Here is a 17,130-nt window from a genome sequence, read left to right on the forward strand (position 1 = left end):
GGCAAGATGCACTCCCTTGTTTGTGCCTAATCTTCCCACGGGGAATGGGGGTGAAGACAGGGCTCTAAAAGACTGTTTTAAGGAGTTGAGATAACTCCTCTTACAATTTTTCCCCCGGTAAATCCTAGCAGTATTGCAGGATCCCAGCAGTATGCAGTGGTATCCACTACTAGTACTCCGAGCAGAAAATGCAAACCCATCCACCTGCCCATGGGGTAGGGGGTGGTAGGGTGGGGGTGGATTAAGCCCTGTCCTGTTTATCTCTGCAGTACTAAGTGGTTTATAACACTGGTGATTTAAAAACAGCTCAATAACTGTAGTCGAGCAATAGTGTTCTAGAAGGAATGCTTAAAGTATACACTTCAAACAAAACTCAGGTTCACAAGGACTCAAGATCTCTCCCATCAATTTAACTTGTTGGAATGTAACATCAAAGCATCAAATGCATCATTTCAATGATGACGACATTTAAAAACCATGAATTATAAAAAGCAGCAGTTGTCTTAGTTTATTTTGTGTAGTTACTACACACTGAAAACCTATTTGAGTTAATACTAATTCTCAAAATAATCTGTTACCCAGTAAGTTCACACTGCTTTTCCACTTTGATAAATCTGAGGTTCAGGCACAAAATTCTACTTGTTAAGGATGAATACAAGACAGAAGCAGGACCTGAGTTAGTAACTGAGAAGTTCTGCCTCAGTTTTGTTGGTTTGACCCCTATACCACATCTCTTGTGGTTCATCTTTCCATTTCCTCCTAAAAGCTTTCCATCTGCAAAACTATAATTTTCTGGTTGACGTAAATTTAAAGAGTTCCAAATTCTGGTGTTGCATCTGAAATGACTTGCTTTATTTCTGACTTTACAGGCAGTGTGGAGAGAGAGTGAGAGAGATGGGGGAGGGAGGGAGGGAGCTGAATATGCACTGTGGTAACCTGAAAAAATCCCAAACTATTAACTAACAAAACCCAAGGGGTATTCCCATGAGCTGCTTACCTTATTGATGCATTTAGAATCAGAAGATGATTAACAGTCATGCTACATGTACAATCATACAGTACTGAAATGCCAACAGTAATAGATACTGACTTCAAAGAATACCTGAAATAGCTGTTAAGTCTAGAAAGAGGTAAGAAGAAAGAAGAGTGCATCTCAAAAATGGTGACACATCAGAGTCCAGCTCACAATTCATTGTGCCGTGTTTTATAATAGCTGAACTCTGGGACCCAGAGTTTTTAAGGCTAATTTCAAGTAAAGCTCATTAATATTGCGGTTTTGTCAAGTCAGTGTTTCTTTAAAATTGTTTTTCAGGACAGATAGTCAAGGAAAAAAACAAACCAAATCAAAAAAAACCAACCTGCCAACAATTTCATAGGACAGCAACTTCTTTCACTCCCAACTAAAAATCACACTCCCACCTTCCTACCAGAATCTCAGGCATTGCAGATGGCTGCCATTAGAAGATTAGAAATCAGCATCACAATAATTATCACACTGCACATTTGAATCCTTACTGCCACAGAAAGCATTAATGCTTTTTACAGAAGACTGATGTTTGGATAGATGATTTCCAAGAACATCTCGACATGGAAAGAACATACTTCAAGACAGAAAATTATTTTCTTAAACTGAGGTTTCATAATAAAACAAAAGAGAATTTTAGTGATGAAGTAAAATTACTCAAACTGGAAGTTAAACTGGTCTTAAATCTTAAATTAACCAACATAAATCTGCTAAAACTTTCTCACACCATTTACTGTCACTGAATTTACACAGGATTTCATAACATTTATGAGTGCAAATATCCCTATCACCAGGAAGAATTTGCAGCAGCTTAGTAGTTGTGAAATCATGGTTACAAACAACATTAGTGTCCCAGATTAATTAATTTTTAAAAGCATATATTATCTGCACATGTTTACTCAGCATCACAGCTAAATACATCTGGTTATCCATTTGAATTTTTGCCCGTTAACCCAGAACTGGCAATACCATTCATCATCTATGACTTTTATTAAGACTTGTAAAGCAAGTCAGCATTTTAAGCATCAGATAAAACGATAATTACTTTGTGATAGTCTGTGGAGTAATAAGCAGAACTCACACCCCCCTCATTAAAGCTTCTCACTTTACAAAATAGATTTCCTTATTGGGACATTTGCCTTACACAGTCTCTTGCAGTGGAGACACCTTTTGTGGAGGTTTGCATCCTAGTACAACCCAACTATTTGAAATTTACATATATAAATTACCGTACTGGAAAACAAATTTTAGAGTAAGTGTTCACATTCTGTTGGGAAGTGCTGACTGATTCAGATAAAGCCAACAGATTACACAACAGCTATGGTATGTTGTTGCTGCTGTAATTCCAAAGGCTTTTGACTTTCTTTATGACAGGGAAAAAAGAAGCATTAATAAAGATAATAGAGAGCCATAAAAAAGCTGTAGCATATGTCTTCATAAAAACTGCACATCAATAAGTAGAACTGTAGGCAAAGGAAAATAAAAAAATTTAAAAAATGCATAGCCACCCCAAACCCAGAAACATTCTAACAAATCCAAATTTTGGTTCAATAAACTGTAGAAGGCACAGACTGGCTTTCTTACAAAAATAAATATTTAACTGCACTGGTGTCAAAAAATTACAACAACTTGTAAGATTTACCAGAAATGATGAAGCATGTTTCTTCTCTTATTATGGGCCAGACCACGTCTTACTGCTAACTGGGAAGAATGCCTCAAAGGAAGAGGCATGACTTCATCTACATTTAAAAGCTTTCAGCTTAGTGCTTTTATTTGCATTGTACCAGGGAAACTCAAGTATATGGCCAAAAACTTTAGAAGCAAGTCTCCCTCATGTTATAACCTGTAAAACCTCTAGTAAACCATGTCTCTCTTATATGGGGAAGGATGAAGAGCAAGAGCCAGTTAAAAACATGTATCTTTATGATTTAAAAAAAAAAAAATCACAGAAATTAAAAATCGCAGTCATTTTTGTAGAATGATCGCATACAAATATTGATAATGTGTATATTAAAAACTCATTTGATGGAAGGAATGATAAAAGCAGAGCTTTACAAGCCATCACCTATTTTACTTGCATCTTTACACAATGCAGTCTTTTCTAAAGTTATCACTACAACATTGCTTAAATCATTTTTATTCTTATTATTCAGAGAATAATGATTCATTCCAGAACAAACTAAAACAAATAAAAAATAAGTCTTGCAATCTCAGTCTCCCATGCTTTCTTTGGTTTCCATGAAACTCAAAGGAAAAGCAGCCCTCTTAGAATCCTGTAAAGACATAAATTAAACAACATCCATGTAATGAACGTCACCCAGAAAATGGATAATGCCACTTAAAGACAAAATGTCATCACATGACACCAGGACAGTGAACTGTTACGGGAGTCTCCACATCTTGTAGAGAACACAATCAGTATGTTGCCAAATGTAATGTAGTGTAGCTGAAGCTATATGCACTTGGAAAAAAACATGGAACACAATTGAATGCATGACCTTAACACCAAGAAGCTGTAGGATGCAAACTGAGGAAAACAACTACAATGAACCGAGGAGAGCTGAGAAATACAATTTCTTTCAGGAAATAAAGAAGCAGTTGACTGGTATTACAAACAAGTACAATATTAAGCCACAATAAAGCAATAATTTACAACAGAAACTCTGAAGAAAAAGTAACAACAATGCCCTGACTCTGCTTAACTACCTAACAGCTATGTTCATAAAAACAATTTCCAATGTCCATTTTTGCTGGGCCCAATTCAGAAAGGGTTCTTGTATCTTTTGAATGAAGGAAACATTTTTTAAGTACCTGAAGGTCTTTTGGCATGACCAAAGAAACTGAATCTCTTGAAAATCCTTATCAGTTTATACAACAATCCAGGTACCAGTAATTTAGGTATTTTGTTCAAATTGCCCATGCAACACCGACTTGATCAGACCTGACTTGACTGTCAACTTAAAATTTATTATGTATCCACAATCATCTTATTTGCATTAAAAAAATATATAGCATCCCCATGAAAGTTACAATTGTTTGTTACTATTTGACCTAAGGGCTTTCTTTCTAAAGCAATTTAAGAGGTATGAGTTACTGGAGCATTAGAGTTTCACTTGGCTAGAGAGGTATCAACTAGTTAATATAGAAATGTTGGGTTAAACACTGATTAACCTAAGTATTAATGACCACAGATAAATTTGCCTTACAAAAACAAATTTTACTGAAGCAAGCTAAAATAAATCAAAAGCTAGTAAGTCCCAGTAACAGTATTAATATGTCTTAACTTCACACACACACAAAAACTGAGTTAATTCCAAATGAAATTGTTAGTTGTGCTTCTGTTATGGTTTTATATCTATGGCAACGGTAAATCATCAATTGAACTTCACTACTAAAGCATTTAGAGACAAGGGTGGAGAGAGAAGAGAGATTTTTAAACTAAAAACAATTCAAACTGAAAGTAGCACTGACAGAAGTGTATATACCATCAACGCAGTAAAAAGCTGCCTTTGAAGTTAGTGCAGTCCTCTCCCCATTTATTTGTTCTGCCAAGCAGTAGCATTCCTTCAAACTAACTTTGAAAACTTCTCCCCCTACATTTCTGCTTTTTCATGTCTGTTTTCCCCATTATGTTAATTGACTGTTACAAAGAATATGTGACTGCTTCAAGTCTTTGATTTCAACTCTGCTTATGGCTATGTTCTATCCTGTCAATTTTTCATATAAAGCATTTCATTACACTCAATACAGTGCAACTTAGGCACTAAAATAAAAACAGCAGGGACTGTGAAGATGTTTTAAGAAATTTTATAGCCATGGACTTCTATACAATATCATCATTAAATCAGACAAGTCTGATGGACAGTTGTAGAATAGCAACTGTTCCCCTCTCTGTGCTGGAAAACCACAATGCTGCCAAAGGGGATGCTGCTGAGGCAGTCTGTTGCCCAGAAATATATGCCTCCAGTCAGTCAACAGCTAATTAAGAGCTGTGCAAAGGAGGCTGTTATCTAAGCTCTTCCTGAACTAAAAGGATGGTTGCAACAAGAACTTGTCAGTGGGAAGCTGTAAAGACTCATCTCTTGGACAAGGGCATCACAATAGTGACCATAGACAAATGTGGAACGGGAATCTTACGTTTCAGCAGCAACTTCTAGACAGTTGTCATCATATTTCAGAGGGGGGGAAAACAAAGAGGCCTCAGCTAATGAGTGCTGAAATATTCATTTTGTACTAGCACAGTCCTGATAACGCAGGTCATTTCCCTCACATGATCTACACAACTCAATCTGTACCATACATATGAACAACACTGAGACACACAAATTCTAACATTTTATTACTTCAACCTGGGCTTTTCAGATTTTTATTTAATACCGGAATATACCTATAGGTTGGCTGTAGGAAAAATGTAATTGAAAGGAGGCATATGTGCTGGACAAACCTAATCATACTTTAGACCAACTTCTTCACAAACATCTCCCTGACAAAGGAAAGTCTACAAAAGAACCTAATTACTTGAGGTATTTGGAGGTTTAAACAAATGCACAACCTTATCCCAAGTCTCTAGCAAATTAAATATGTTAATCTTCAGTCTTTATTGAGATGCAACATAAACTTGTAAAACTAAGTTTGGAAAATCACCATGAAAATCTTCAAGAATCATGCAAAAGCAGGGTTACGCTTAAGTGTATCTGCAAGTTTTGGACAAAAGACCAAATCCAAGCCTAACCAGCATCAAGACATTTGGGCTTTGTTAAGTTCACAAGGCACAACCTGAATACCTGTTTATCTGCTGACTGCATTTTTGTGTGTGTATGTTTGATACAGGGTCAGATACTGCATTTTCACTGAGGACTGACTTACCTGCATGGTTTAAGTTTGGTCTGATGTGCTGCTTACAAATTCACATTAGCCTGACTAACTGCCTAATGTGGCTACATGTCCTTCACCTACTTGAACATCTACAAGGTTTAATCATAAAACATCAGAGTGGTTTATAAGTAACGAAGGTAGGAGGTTGATGATGCTGTAAATTATGCCTGCCCTTGAGGACTGCACTGATTTGATTTCTCAAACTCTATAATGATCACATTTCTTTGCACATACCTAGCCTCAGCAAACAGCCAAGGTAAGTGCAGTTCCAGTGCAGAATACTAAACAGTTTTGTTCCACTGCCACCTGTCAAAAGTTAAAAATGCAATCAAAGATGCAGAATTACTGAAGCTGCTAAGTCTAAATGAATGTTCATTACAAAAGAACTTCTGAATAGAAAGTAAGGCCAGTGGGCACTTCCAAATGACGCTGCAAGGAGAGGTCTGCTTGTAGTTACAAGTGGACATGCACATCTAGCATGTCATAATATTTCAAGTGTGTTTTTAAGTGCCCATTAAAATGGCTACAAAATACAATATTTTTTCCTCCCACAGATTGAAAAAGCTTCTTGAACAAGAAACAGCATATCAGGCAAAAAAAGAGAAGGAAAACAACAAGAAAATAGCTAAACTGAAAGAAGAATTAACTAAACTGAAATCCTTTGCTTTAATGGTGGTGGATGAACAGCAAAGACTCACTGAGCAGTTGAATCAACAAAGTAAAAAAATTCAAGAATTAACCACTTCTACAGAGCAAGCACATGAGAAGCTGGCTTTTGCTGAAGCAAAAATTCAAGAAGAGAAACAGAGAGCCAGCAGGCTGGAGGCTGAACTTCAAGTCCAAAGCAGTAAGATTTCCCAAGACCAAGAAGCAATGATGGCCAAACTAACCAACGAAGACAGTCAGAATCGCCAGCTCCGGCTGAAATTAACTGCTCTCAGCAGACAAATTGATGAGCTGGAAGAGACCAACAAATCTCTACGAAAAGCAGAAGAAGAACTGCAAGACCTAAGGGATAAGATAAATAAGGGAGAGTGTGGCAATGCCACACTTATGACTGAAGTAGAAGAACTACGGAAACGACTGCTGGAGATGGAAGGAAAAGATGAAGAGCTCATAAAAATGGAAGATCAGTGCAGAGAGTTGAATAAAAAATTAGAAAAAGAAGCATCACAGAGCAAGAACCTTAAAGGGGAAGTCGATAAACTTAACAAAAGAATTATGGAGCTGGAGAAACTAGAAGACGCTTTCAACAAGAGTAAACAGGAATGTTACTCCCTGAAATGCAATCTAGAAAGGGAAAAAATGTTAACAAAGCAGCTGTCCCACGAGCTGGATGGTTTAAAAGCTAGAGTCGGTGAGCTTGAAGCAATTGAAAGTAAGTTAGAAAAAACTGAGTTTACACTCAAAGAAGATTTGACAAAGCTGAAAAGCCTAACAGTGATGCTTGTGGATGAAAGAAAAACTATGGGTGAAAAAATAAAGCAAACAGAAGAAAAGCTTCAAGCTGCAACTTCTCAGCTTCAGGTGGAACAAAATAAAGTGATGTCGGTTACAGAAAAACTAATTGAGGAAAGTAAAAAGGCACTGAAATCAAAATCCGATGCAGAGGAAAAAATGTCCAGTGTGACGAAAGAAAGAGATGAACTGAAAAACAAACTCAAAGCAGAAGAGGAGAAAGGAAGTGATCTTGTTTCCAAAGTGAATATTCTAAGAAAAAGACTCCAATCACTGGAAGACATTGAAAAAGAGTTTCTTAAAAGTAAACTTAAGGATGGTACTAAATCTAGCACCTCCTTGCAGCAGGAAAACAACATAATCAAAGAGCTTTCTCAAGAAGTTGAGAGGCTTAAGCAGAAGCTCAAAGAAATGAAGGCCATAGAGGATGATCTTATGAAAACTGAAGATGAATTTGAGTGTCTAGAAAGAAAATATGCCAATGAACGGGACAGAGCCAAGCTCCTATCAGAGGAGCTGGAAGCTGTGAAAATGGAAATGGCTAGGTATAAATTAACAGAAAAGGCAGAGTCCAATCAGGAGCAGCACCTTTTTAAGAAGCTTAAAGAAGAGGAAGCTAAATCGAGTCATCTTTCCAGAGAAGTAGATGCACTGAAAGAAAAAATGCATGAGTACATGGAAACAGAAGACCTAATCTGCCACCTCCGAGGCGATCATTCAGTCTTACAGAGGAAACTTCTCCAGCAAGAAAACAAAAACAGGGACTTAGCGAGAGAGATGGAAAGTCTCAGGAAAGAGTTGGAGAGGTACAGATCCTTCAGCAAGAACTTCAGGCCTGGTCACAATGGAAGGAGAATTTCTGATGTGCAAGTTTTTTCTAAAGAAATCCAAACAGATCCAGCAGACAATGAACCACCCGATTACAAAACACTCATGCCTTTAGAGCGAACAGTCATAAATGGGCAGCTCTACGAAGACAGTGATAATGAGGACAAAGGCAATAATGAGGAGGAACAAACAGCGTCTTTCAAAAGCAACTCATCCACTGTCAATGCCATAAACAAAAAATTATGGATCCCGTGGATGAAGTCCAAAGAGAGCCATCCTCAAAATGGAAAGATACATACAAAGCAAAATGGAAACTGTGCACAGACTGGAGATCTAGTGCTAAGCCATACACCTGGCCAACCTCTTCACATAAAAGTAACTCCAGACCATGGACAGAACACAGCAACCCTTGAAATAACTAGTCCTACCACTGAAAGCCCTCACTCCTACAAAAGCACAGCAGTTATACCCAACTGTGGCACTCCAAAGCAAAGAATAACCATTATTCAAAACGCCTCCTTAACACCTGTAAAATCGAAAGCAGGAGAAGGTTACATGACCCCAGAGCACGTAATTTCTCCTATTACTATGACTACTTTTGCAAGATCTCAAACGCCTGAATCCTGTGGTTCTTTAACTCCTGAAAGAACAATGTCCCCTTTGGCTTTACCCGGCTCAAGTTCTCAGGAACAAACTCTCTCCCCAGAGCCTTTGGAAATGGGAGCCAAGCACGCTGTTTTTAGAGTATCCCCAGACAGACAGTCATCATGGCAGTTTCAGAGATCTAACAGTACAGGATCAAGTGTAATAACTACTGAGGATAACAAAATCCACATTCATTTAGGAAGTCCTTACGTCCAAACTCTCCCCAATTCCAAGCCCATCAGCCCTTGTAATCCAGTGCAAGACAACAGAACTCCAGCACTAGCCAATGGCCTACCCAATAAGCCCACCAATAAAATCACCAGCAGTATTACTATCACCCCAACAGCCACTCCTCTTCCACGGCAATCACAAATTACAGTAAGTAATGTCTATAACTGACCCCCATCCATGCTGAGCACCCTTACCAGCAACCCATCCCGTTTTTCATCCCAGCAAGAATTATTTGGAACAGCCTCTTTACTTTGGGAAAGATCTGTGCATGAACTATACAACAGTATATGGAACTAACGTTAAGTTTTGCCTGCTTAGTGTTATCAAGTGTGCACTTACTGTATATCTTCTCATTAAAATACAGTTATGTAAAATATTTAGTCTTGCACTTGTATAAATGCATCTTTATGTATTGCCATTTTCAAAATAACTCACATTACTTTTGACTGCAAGTTGCCTTGGTGAAATATTTTAACATTACAAAAAACAGTAAATAATTGATTATTTTCATCATTGCTTGCTGAATATTTTTGTTTGTTATGTGTGGTTTGTATTTTTATGCATGTATGGTAGAATTTGAATTAAGCCATAATACTGCCTGCTAACTTCAAATAAGACTTGATTCATTATCTCCCCTGCTATTCCCAACTCCTCCTAGCCCTCTCATTTCAGATAATTATCAGTACATCACACACAAACACTCAAAATATTATGTATTGTATCTCAGTACAAATTTATGATGCATACGTGGTAAGTTCCAGAGCACAACTACCACTTTTCCTCCCTATCTTTTTTAACGCTGTTTGGTTAAAACTTTTTTTAAACTTTCCTGTAAACCTTTCCTATATGTGAACTGAGTTCAGAAGCTTGTATCACAAAATATTTCTCCCCAAACAAGGGGTTTTTTTCCAACACAACAGAAAAATTGCAATCATTTAGGTATGCTGTAAAACAATAAACAGCAACACTTACATTCCTAAACAATAATTCAGATGAATGGATTTGACCATAGTATTCAAATTTCATCTAAGCTCCTAGCCATCAGTTTGAAATGCAATATATATCACTGAAAAAGAAACAAGAGTACCAAACTACGGCATACCTTCATGTTTTTCACATACTAGGCAGAGAAAAGTTGATGGAAGCATTACGAAGCAATACTACACCAAGTCTCCAAACACGTAGGCCTCTAGGTCTGGGATAAATAGGACTACCACACAAAATGGACAAAACAGGCTAAGGTATTTCAATGATGGTTACATATTTGTGCCTAAGAGAAGGACAGAAATGTAATCAATTCTGTTCTTTACACATGTGCTGCGCAGGCATTTTTAACCTCCCGAAAAATACTGCTAGTGGTAGATCAGCTTCACACTGAATGCAAATCAGTCCAGAAGACCTGGAATGCCCTTTCAAACATCTATTTTTCTCAAAGGTTGAACACTGCAAATCTAAAATGTAACAGTTGCTCTTATTCTAAAAAGTTAAATGCCTAGATATTTATTGCTTTTGCGGGGGTGCCATTAAAAAAAAAATTAACCTTCTTATCAACAAGGAAGTTTGCAAGTAAGCAGAAAGTCCCCATTCGTTAAATCCTTATTTTTATTCTGCTTATATTACCCACAGAAAAAAAAAATATTTGTGCAGTATAACTCAGCAACGGATTCAGCAAAGAACTTTGGCACATCCTTTCACATAACAAGGGGACTTCTATCATTTTAAGTCTTTTTGATGGACAGGAATCTAAATGTTTACAACTGCAGATAATAACTGCTTTTAGAACAGTTTCTATTCAAAATCAAAGTCCACCACCTATACACAATTTTTCCTCAGTAAAATTAATGGGAAGAAATGGATATAAACATATGCATTACAGTTGAACAGTGGCAATTTTAAAAAACAAAACGTGGACCTGCACGAGCCTACCTTAATGTCAGACATAACCCGAAGGCTTCCTAAGAGGTCCTTTCTACTTGTTTTGTCTCACTTGATCTCCATGGCTGCACAAGTGAGATCTAAGATCTGGGTCAGAAGAGGTGCATATTCTTACTGTGCAAAGCATACTTCAACTCACACCAGCTTCAGTTACTGATCAAGACAGCAGCCAAGTCTGGCAAGTCAAGATTATAAAAATTTTAGCGTGTGTTAATTATATGAACAAGTTACTTAACTATGTTCAGGTTGCACATTCTTAACCCCAAGGCTCAGTCAAACCCAAAAAGTGGTACATATTCTCTGCACTTCTGTTCTTTGGGATACTGCATATCCTGCTGATCCATACCTGAGATCTCTGCAGGAACACATTACAAGCATGGTACTGAATTATTGTGTTTGAAGTACCCACTTGCCAGCATACCAACAGACACCAGATTCTCCAAAAATTAAAGGATTAAGTTGTTCTCCAGAGGCACTAATATTTTCTTCAGTTAGACTTAAAAAGCTTGTAGAAAAAAAATAATTTCATATCTGCCTTCCAAAATACACAGAAATGTGTTGATCATTAACCACCTGGCCATCTATTACAACATCTTATAAAAGAAAAGCACAAATCAGAACATAGCAATAAGCACACTTAGTCCTTTGGACAATTACCAAGCTATTATGAATAAGGACATTCAGACTTTAAAGCTAAGTTTTGAATACAAAACCTAGGTGAGAGTTCACACCATTTATAAGTTTAATCATTAAACAGGACAGTAGTTCTGTCCCTGTCTTAAACTCGTAATGCTTTATTAGTAACTGCTCAATTACCAAAAGACAAAGGAAGCAGCCACTCATGAGGAAGAAGCATCAGCACTGCATGTAAATGAAAATGCTACATTTCCTAAAAACACACCTTGATTACGGGATGCTTACATTCCCCTACTGATAAAACATTCTTTGTGCAGATCTTAACTGACTTCACAGCACAGTTTCTGTCAGTCATTTCCACAGATGAAAAATCAAATCATTATTTTGCCTGAAAATAAGGTTTGCAGAATAAAACAGGTTCTTCCTGTTCAGATTCCCAAGATCCATTTCAAAGCACCAGGCAGAGAAAATAAACACCTGGATGTATTTGCTGAGAGCTGAAACTCAGCTGTTTAAACAGAAACAAGTTAGCTGTAATTTTATCATAAAATAGCAAATGGAAAGCACAGCTTAAGGACTCAAATTGCTGATTTACAAATTAACTTCAAGTTGTTCAGATCATCACTCCATATTTAAGATTATTTCCATTTTGCTGAGTGGGAATATCCACCTGCTTCCTTGGCAGACAAAGAGAAAACAGCAAAGAGAAATTTTAATGATTTATCTGCAAATTGATTCAAGCACTCTGAACAAAAATATCAAGCATAATCATACTAAAATTCGAGTAAGGCAGCTTTTCTAGGAATTTCAAGCATTCCATAAATGGTAAGTATGGCTGTTAATCTGGAGGCTGAGACGCTTTTCCTTTCAGCATTTGCTCCAAAGCCTGAAGTCTGACAGGTATGTAATGATTCATTTCAATGTTAAAGGGAAATAGGGTCGCATAGTGAGCAGCAAATATCAGAGGGATTAAACTGTGAAAGAGAGTGTAAAAGCAGTTTTCAGCAGATCATAATATCAACCCTTCTCTTTTCCAAAACCCTTGGCAAGCCTCCTCTAAAGTCTAACAATCTACTCTTTTCCCCAGATGTTAAGTTCCCAGGAAAAGAAAGAGAGGATTAACAATTTAAAAAATTACAGCAGTTACCAACCCACCTTCCTGCCCCTTTTCAATTTTATTTCAGTGAGTAATCAAATGGACACAAGCAAGGGCAACACAAACACTTTGGTCCTCAGCATTTTTAAGCCATTCTTTTTATGTGAATTAATATTTCAGAAGAAATACTTGCAATTTTTGTCCTTGCAGGGAAGATGGATGAGGGAAGAGAAGGGAACGGAAGGAAAAGGAGGAAAAGCAAAAAGAGAATAAGAAGCAATAATGGTAATCTGAGAGCAAAGTGCTCATAGTATAGTATTTCAGGTTATTTAAAAACTGGCTGTAAGTCACTAATTAAGAAACAGAATTGACAAAAATTACAGGAGCAGCCAGCTAATCTTCCTGATCCAAACCACCGTAGACAATACGGTGTCTGGGGACAGAATGTAAGGCTGTAATAAAAAAAAAGATCTGTATGTAAGCATTTCATGCAAAGCTTAAGAAGGCGTGCTCCTCACACTGGGGAAAAAAACAATGAGAAACAGAACTGTACAGCACTACTTTCTCAATAAGACTGAATGGATGCTGCAGGGTTAGGTGATGGAAACGGAGTAACCATCTGCAGGATGACTTTGTCCCTAGGAAACAGACACTGAGACAGGCAAAACAAAAACTGACAACTGCCTAATCTCCAGGCTTAAGCAAAGACTACCAAAACATTATGTTACCAAGAAACAGAAGAGAGAAAGATCTTATGGTTCAAGTACAGCACAAGTGGGTGTATAAAGATGTTTTAAAATTAACACCAAGTACTGTAAGTGGGAAATTGCTCAAAAAAAAAGACCAATCTCAAAAATTTAAGCAGCATGAAGTGCTTTCACAAATTTGCAGCCAGTAGCCCCAAGATGTAGCTGAATTCTCTCTGTGCTGTACCCAGCACATCAGCCAATGACCCATCATATTGTGGGCACCCAGAAAGCCTCAAATATCAGAGTTGACAACTGAATATGATTCTCTTCTGACCACTAAGCAAAGTACTCTCAAGAAACAAATTTTGAGTACAAGAGAAAAGGCTTCTTTTATTCAATGTCTCTCCACTTGCCACACAGTGTCTTGACCTCACAGGGCCCTCATAGTGGGATGGGCAAAAGAAGCTGCCTTCCCTTTCCCACCCCTACCACAACCCATATCACAAAATATTGCCCTTTCAGTTATGCTGTCACCACTGTTCAGGAAGGCAGTATTGTGAAGCAGGTCAAGAAACTAACTTCGATTAAAAAAAAAATAAAATAATCAAAACCCCCACACTCCACAAATCTTCATTAAAAAAAAACCCAACAAAACAATAAACAAAACCAAACAAAGAACCCCAACAAAGCAGGATCCCATTCACAGCACAGCTTTACAGAAGAGTTTACATCAGCATAACCGAAGGGACAAGCAAAAAGGAAAAAGGATGAGCACTTAATACTGCAATCACTGCCAAAGCCCTGGTCCCTTCACCTTTGATACTAATACTGTTGTCTGACAGATACAATCTAGGATGCATATACATCACACAAAGCACTTCAAACATACAACAAACATTTATCAGTCCCATTAACATCCTTCTGGATCTCTTTTGTGAGAGAAGTTAACTGACTTGTGCAAAACAGGAGCAAGACAACATGGATTGTGATTAGTATCTATATTTCCTTATCCTTTACCGCCTCATACTCAAGCCACTATAGATCATGTTTTATCCCGTAGAAACATCAATCTTAACTGGATAAAAGGTAGAGAGTTTTTAATTTTAATTATAATACTTACATATATTAGAAAAATTATATATATATTTAAAATAGGACTCTGATTAACACACCTTTTTATGTGGCCCTCCCAGAGGAAAACAGCCTGCTCACAGACAGAAAAAAAGCCTTGATGGTAAAAGCAGAGGGTTCTTTTCCCTTCTCCATGCAGAATACATTAGGGTCCAATCTGGTTACCCATGTAAACTTTCTCAACATATATATTCACTAACGTGGGAAAAACATATTCAAAGCTTTTGAACAGTCGATATGAAGACATTTTCACATTAAAAGCTGTGAGTGGGCGCGAGCACAATTCCAAACATCTCTAAAAACTACATAACTTAGCAATACCAAAACACAAATATCTCTACCTGCCCATAATCTGTACAGAACGATACTCATTGTCAAGAATCTTACTCAATAAATGGGAGTGCAGCTTTAAACCAAGTGAAGTGATGATCCCACACAACTGTATTATGCCTAAAAGCACTGACAGCTAAGCACCTGCAGAAGCATTTAAGTGCCGGCACTACCCTCTGCAGGACAGAATTACTACTGCAGCCTGTTTAGGACTCAGTAAAACGGCTACACACCACTTCTGCTCCCAGGGACCCCCAGGTGCCCTAACGAGGCGCCTGAGACCCCTCCGATTTTCGAGAGGCAAAGGGAAGACAACTCACAGCAAACAACTGTTAATTTCAGAGAACCACCAGCTCCATGGTGATGCTGGTAAACCAGCCCCAGGTAAATCCTTGTCCTAGGGGAGCTGACCCACAACATAACCTTACCTCTCCCTGCATACATTTCCCAGTGTAGACATGTCCCAAGGTAAGTGAGGCACATAAAAGAATTTTAGTAACTGGGAACACAACTTCTGCCTCCAACCCCGCTTCTTTTCCCCACCACCAGCAAGTACATTTAAACTTGGCGTTCAGGAAATAAGAGTGCAGTCACACATTTGAGTACATTAGTGCAAATTGTGTCACATATCCAGAAATAATTTCTAATATTAATACAGATTTTTCTGTCATCTGTGTCATATTATTGAAATCAAGAGTGCTGTAATAGACCAAATATCAGCAGAAGAGAAGACACAGAAAACTGAGGTTAAAAGGGACCTCGGGACATTTTCCAGCCTATTCCTTTAGTATAACCTGACTTAAACCCTTCCAAACAAAAACCTGGCTCATACGGTTCTACAGAACTTCTGCAATGACAATTTCACAGTTACCCTGGGAATCTGCAACAGGGTTGAAATACCTTTGCCATTAAGGAGCTTGCTAATTCCTAAAGTAAATTGATGTTGCTGAAATTGTAATGCGGTATTTGCTTTCCTATCCCTCCACTGGACTTTGAAAACTATTTTCTCTGCAACAGACTTTCACATATTAGAAGACAATTATCATGTCTTTTCTCAGTTTTGTTTTCTCCAGATTAAACAAACCCAACTGCTCTCCCACTTAATCGCTCAAGTACTACAACTATACAAGATCACTAATAATTTGCCCTCTGCTGAGCTGTTTATAATGTGACAATGCAGTGAGCCAAGCCAGACAACCCTCTGGCAAAGGTCCTACCAATTGCAGAAAGTGTAAGGATTATACTGCTCCTGCTTGCACATCTCAGTATAGTCACACACACAAGTGGGTTACACAAAAGAAAATGCAGAGCAACTGAGACTTCTCACTTTGGACTCCTAGAACACAAACAGAGATAAGGAAATATCTGAATGCCCTAACGGGATATTTCAGCCAAAGCTATCAGGTTTGGAGACCAAAGGGAATGTTCATGTTTATCACTTAATCTTAGCTCATTCTCACCTGCAGACCTGTCTTATGTTCTGACTGCATTCAACCATCCAGAAACAAGCTTCAGTCTGGCAAGAGGCATGTTTGTACACACACAGATATGTGGTCTTCAGTGTAAAGGATCTTCAGCACCATCCTCTGGCCACTATCACTAAAGCTGAAAACTACACTCTTGCTCAAATTTCTTAAACTAAAAATTTAAGCAGTGAGAAAGAACCTTATCTAAAGCTATTTCTCCTTGATCAAATTATACAATGACTGTAGAAAGGCAAATAAATAAACTTACAGTAGAAGTCCTACATGCTCCCCCCTATTTAAATGAATAAAGTTCAAACAGGAAGCAAAGCTTTCAGAAGGAAAAAGAAAAATATTAGTACCAAAAGAAGAACCACTTTAACAGTACAGAAACAGAAATATTTTCTCTCCCTGACACTCCCACAGACGCTTGCCTTAGCCCACTCCCCAGAAAGCAATCACTGTATTGTGTTACAATATCTGATGGCCCATATAAATAAAATAAGCCACCTCTGTGCCCGTGGGGGAGGGAAAAAGGTGTGTATGGAATATATATATCCTGGTATTTCAAAGAATGCTTTCTCAGTTGGCTTCCTGAAATTAAGAAGGGCTATTTTCACATTAATGTGTGAGAAGGTCACAACTGTCACCTGTGCAGTATCTGTCCCCACTCCTGAAGTGCCTGCTTCACCTTGAGACAACAAACACATCCTCTGTGTATGAGTTCTCGTTCTAACACCCTTTATTCTGCCAATTCCTATTACAGGTGATTGATGTCTACTTCAGAAG

The 17,130-nt window shown here is 37.8% G+C and overlaps 2 protein-coding genes across 8 annotated transcripts in view; one reads left to right on the forward strand and one right to left on the reverse strand.

Annotated features, from left to right (window-relative positions):
- The window catches only part of CMSS1 (cms1 ribosomal small subunit homolog), a 222,359-nt gene that overhangs the window by 194,991 nt on the left and 10,238 nt on the right, over positions 1-17,130 (reverse strand). Inside the window, exon 1 of one of the 5 annotated variants that reach the window (XM_032678561.1) lies at positions 11,406-11,430. The exons of the other annotated variants lie outside the window; for them this stretch is intronic. Coding sequence (XP_032534452.1) covers positions 11,406-11,415 — 10 coding nt within the window. The 5' untranslated portion in view covers positions 11,416-11,430. Of the gene's footprint in view, positions 1-11,405; positions 11,431-17,130 lie in introns of those variants that run through there. 5 annotated transcript variants of the gene reach the window in all.
- The window catches only part of FILIP1L (filamin A interacting protein 1 like), a 186,382-nt gene that overhangs the window by 162,143 nt on the left and 7,109 nt on the right, over positions 1-17,130 (forward strand). For all 3 annotated transcript variants that reach the window (XM_032678551.1, XM_032678552.1, XM_032678554.1), the window contains one exon: positions 6,454-9,208. In XM_032678551.1, the coding sequence (XP_032534442.1) occupies positions 6,454-9,208 (2,755 nt within the window). The remainder of the gene's footprint in view (positions 1-6,453; positions 9,209-17,130) is intronic.

This window comes from Chiroxiphia lanceolata, chromosome 2, assembly GCF_009829145.1.
Source record: "Chiroxiphia lanceolata isolate bChiLan1 chromosome 2, bChiLan1.pri, whole genome shotgun sequence".
Taxonomy (NCBI): Eukaryota; Metazoa; Chordata; class Aves; order Passeriformes; family Pipridae; genus Chiroxiphia; species Chiroxiphia lanceolata.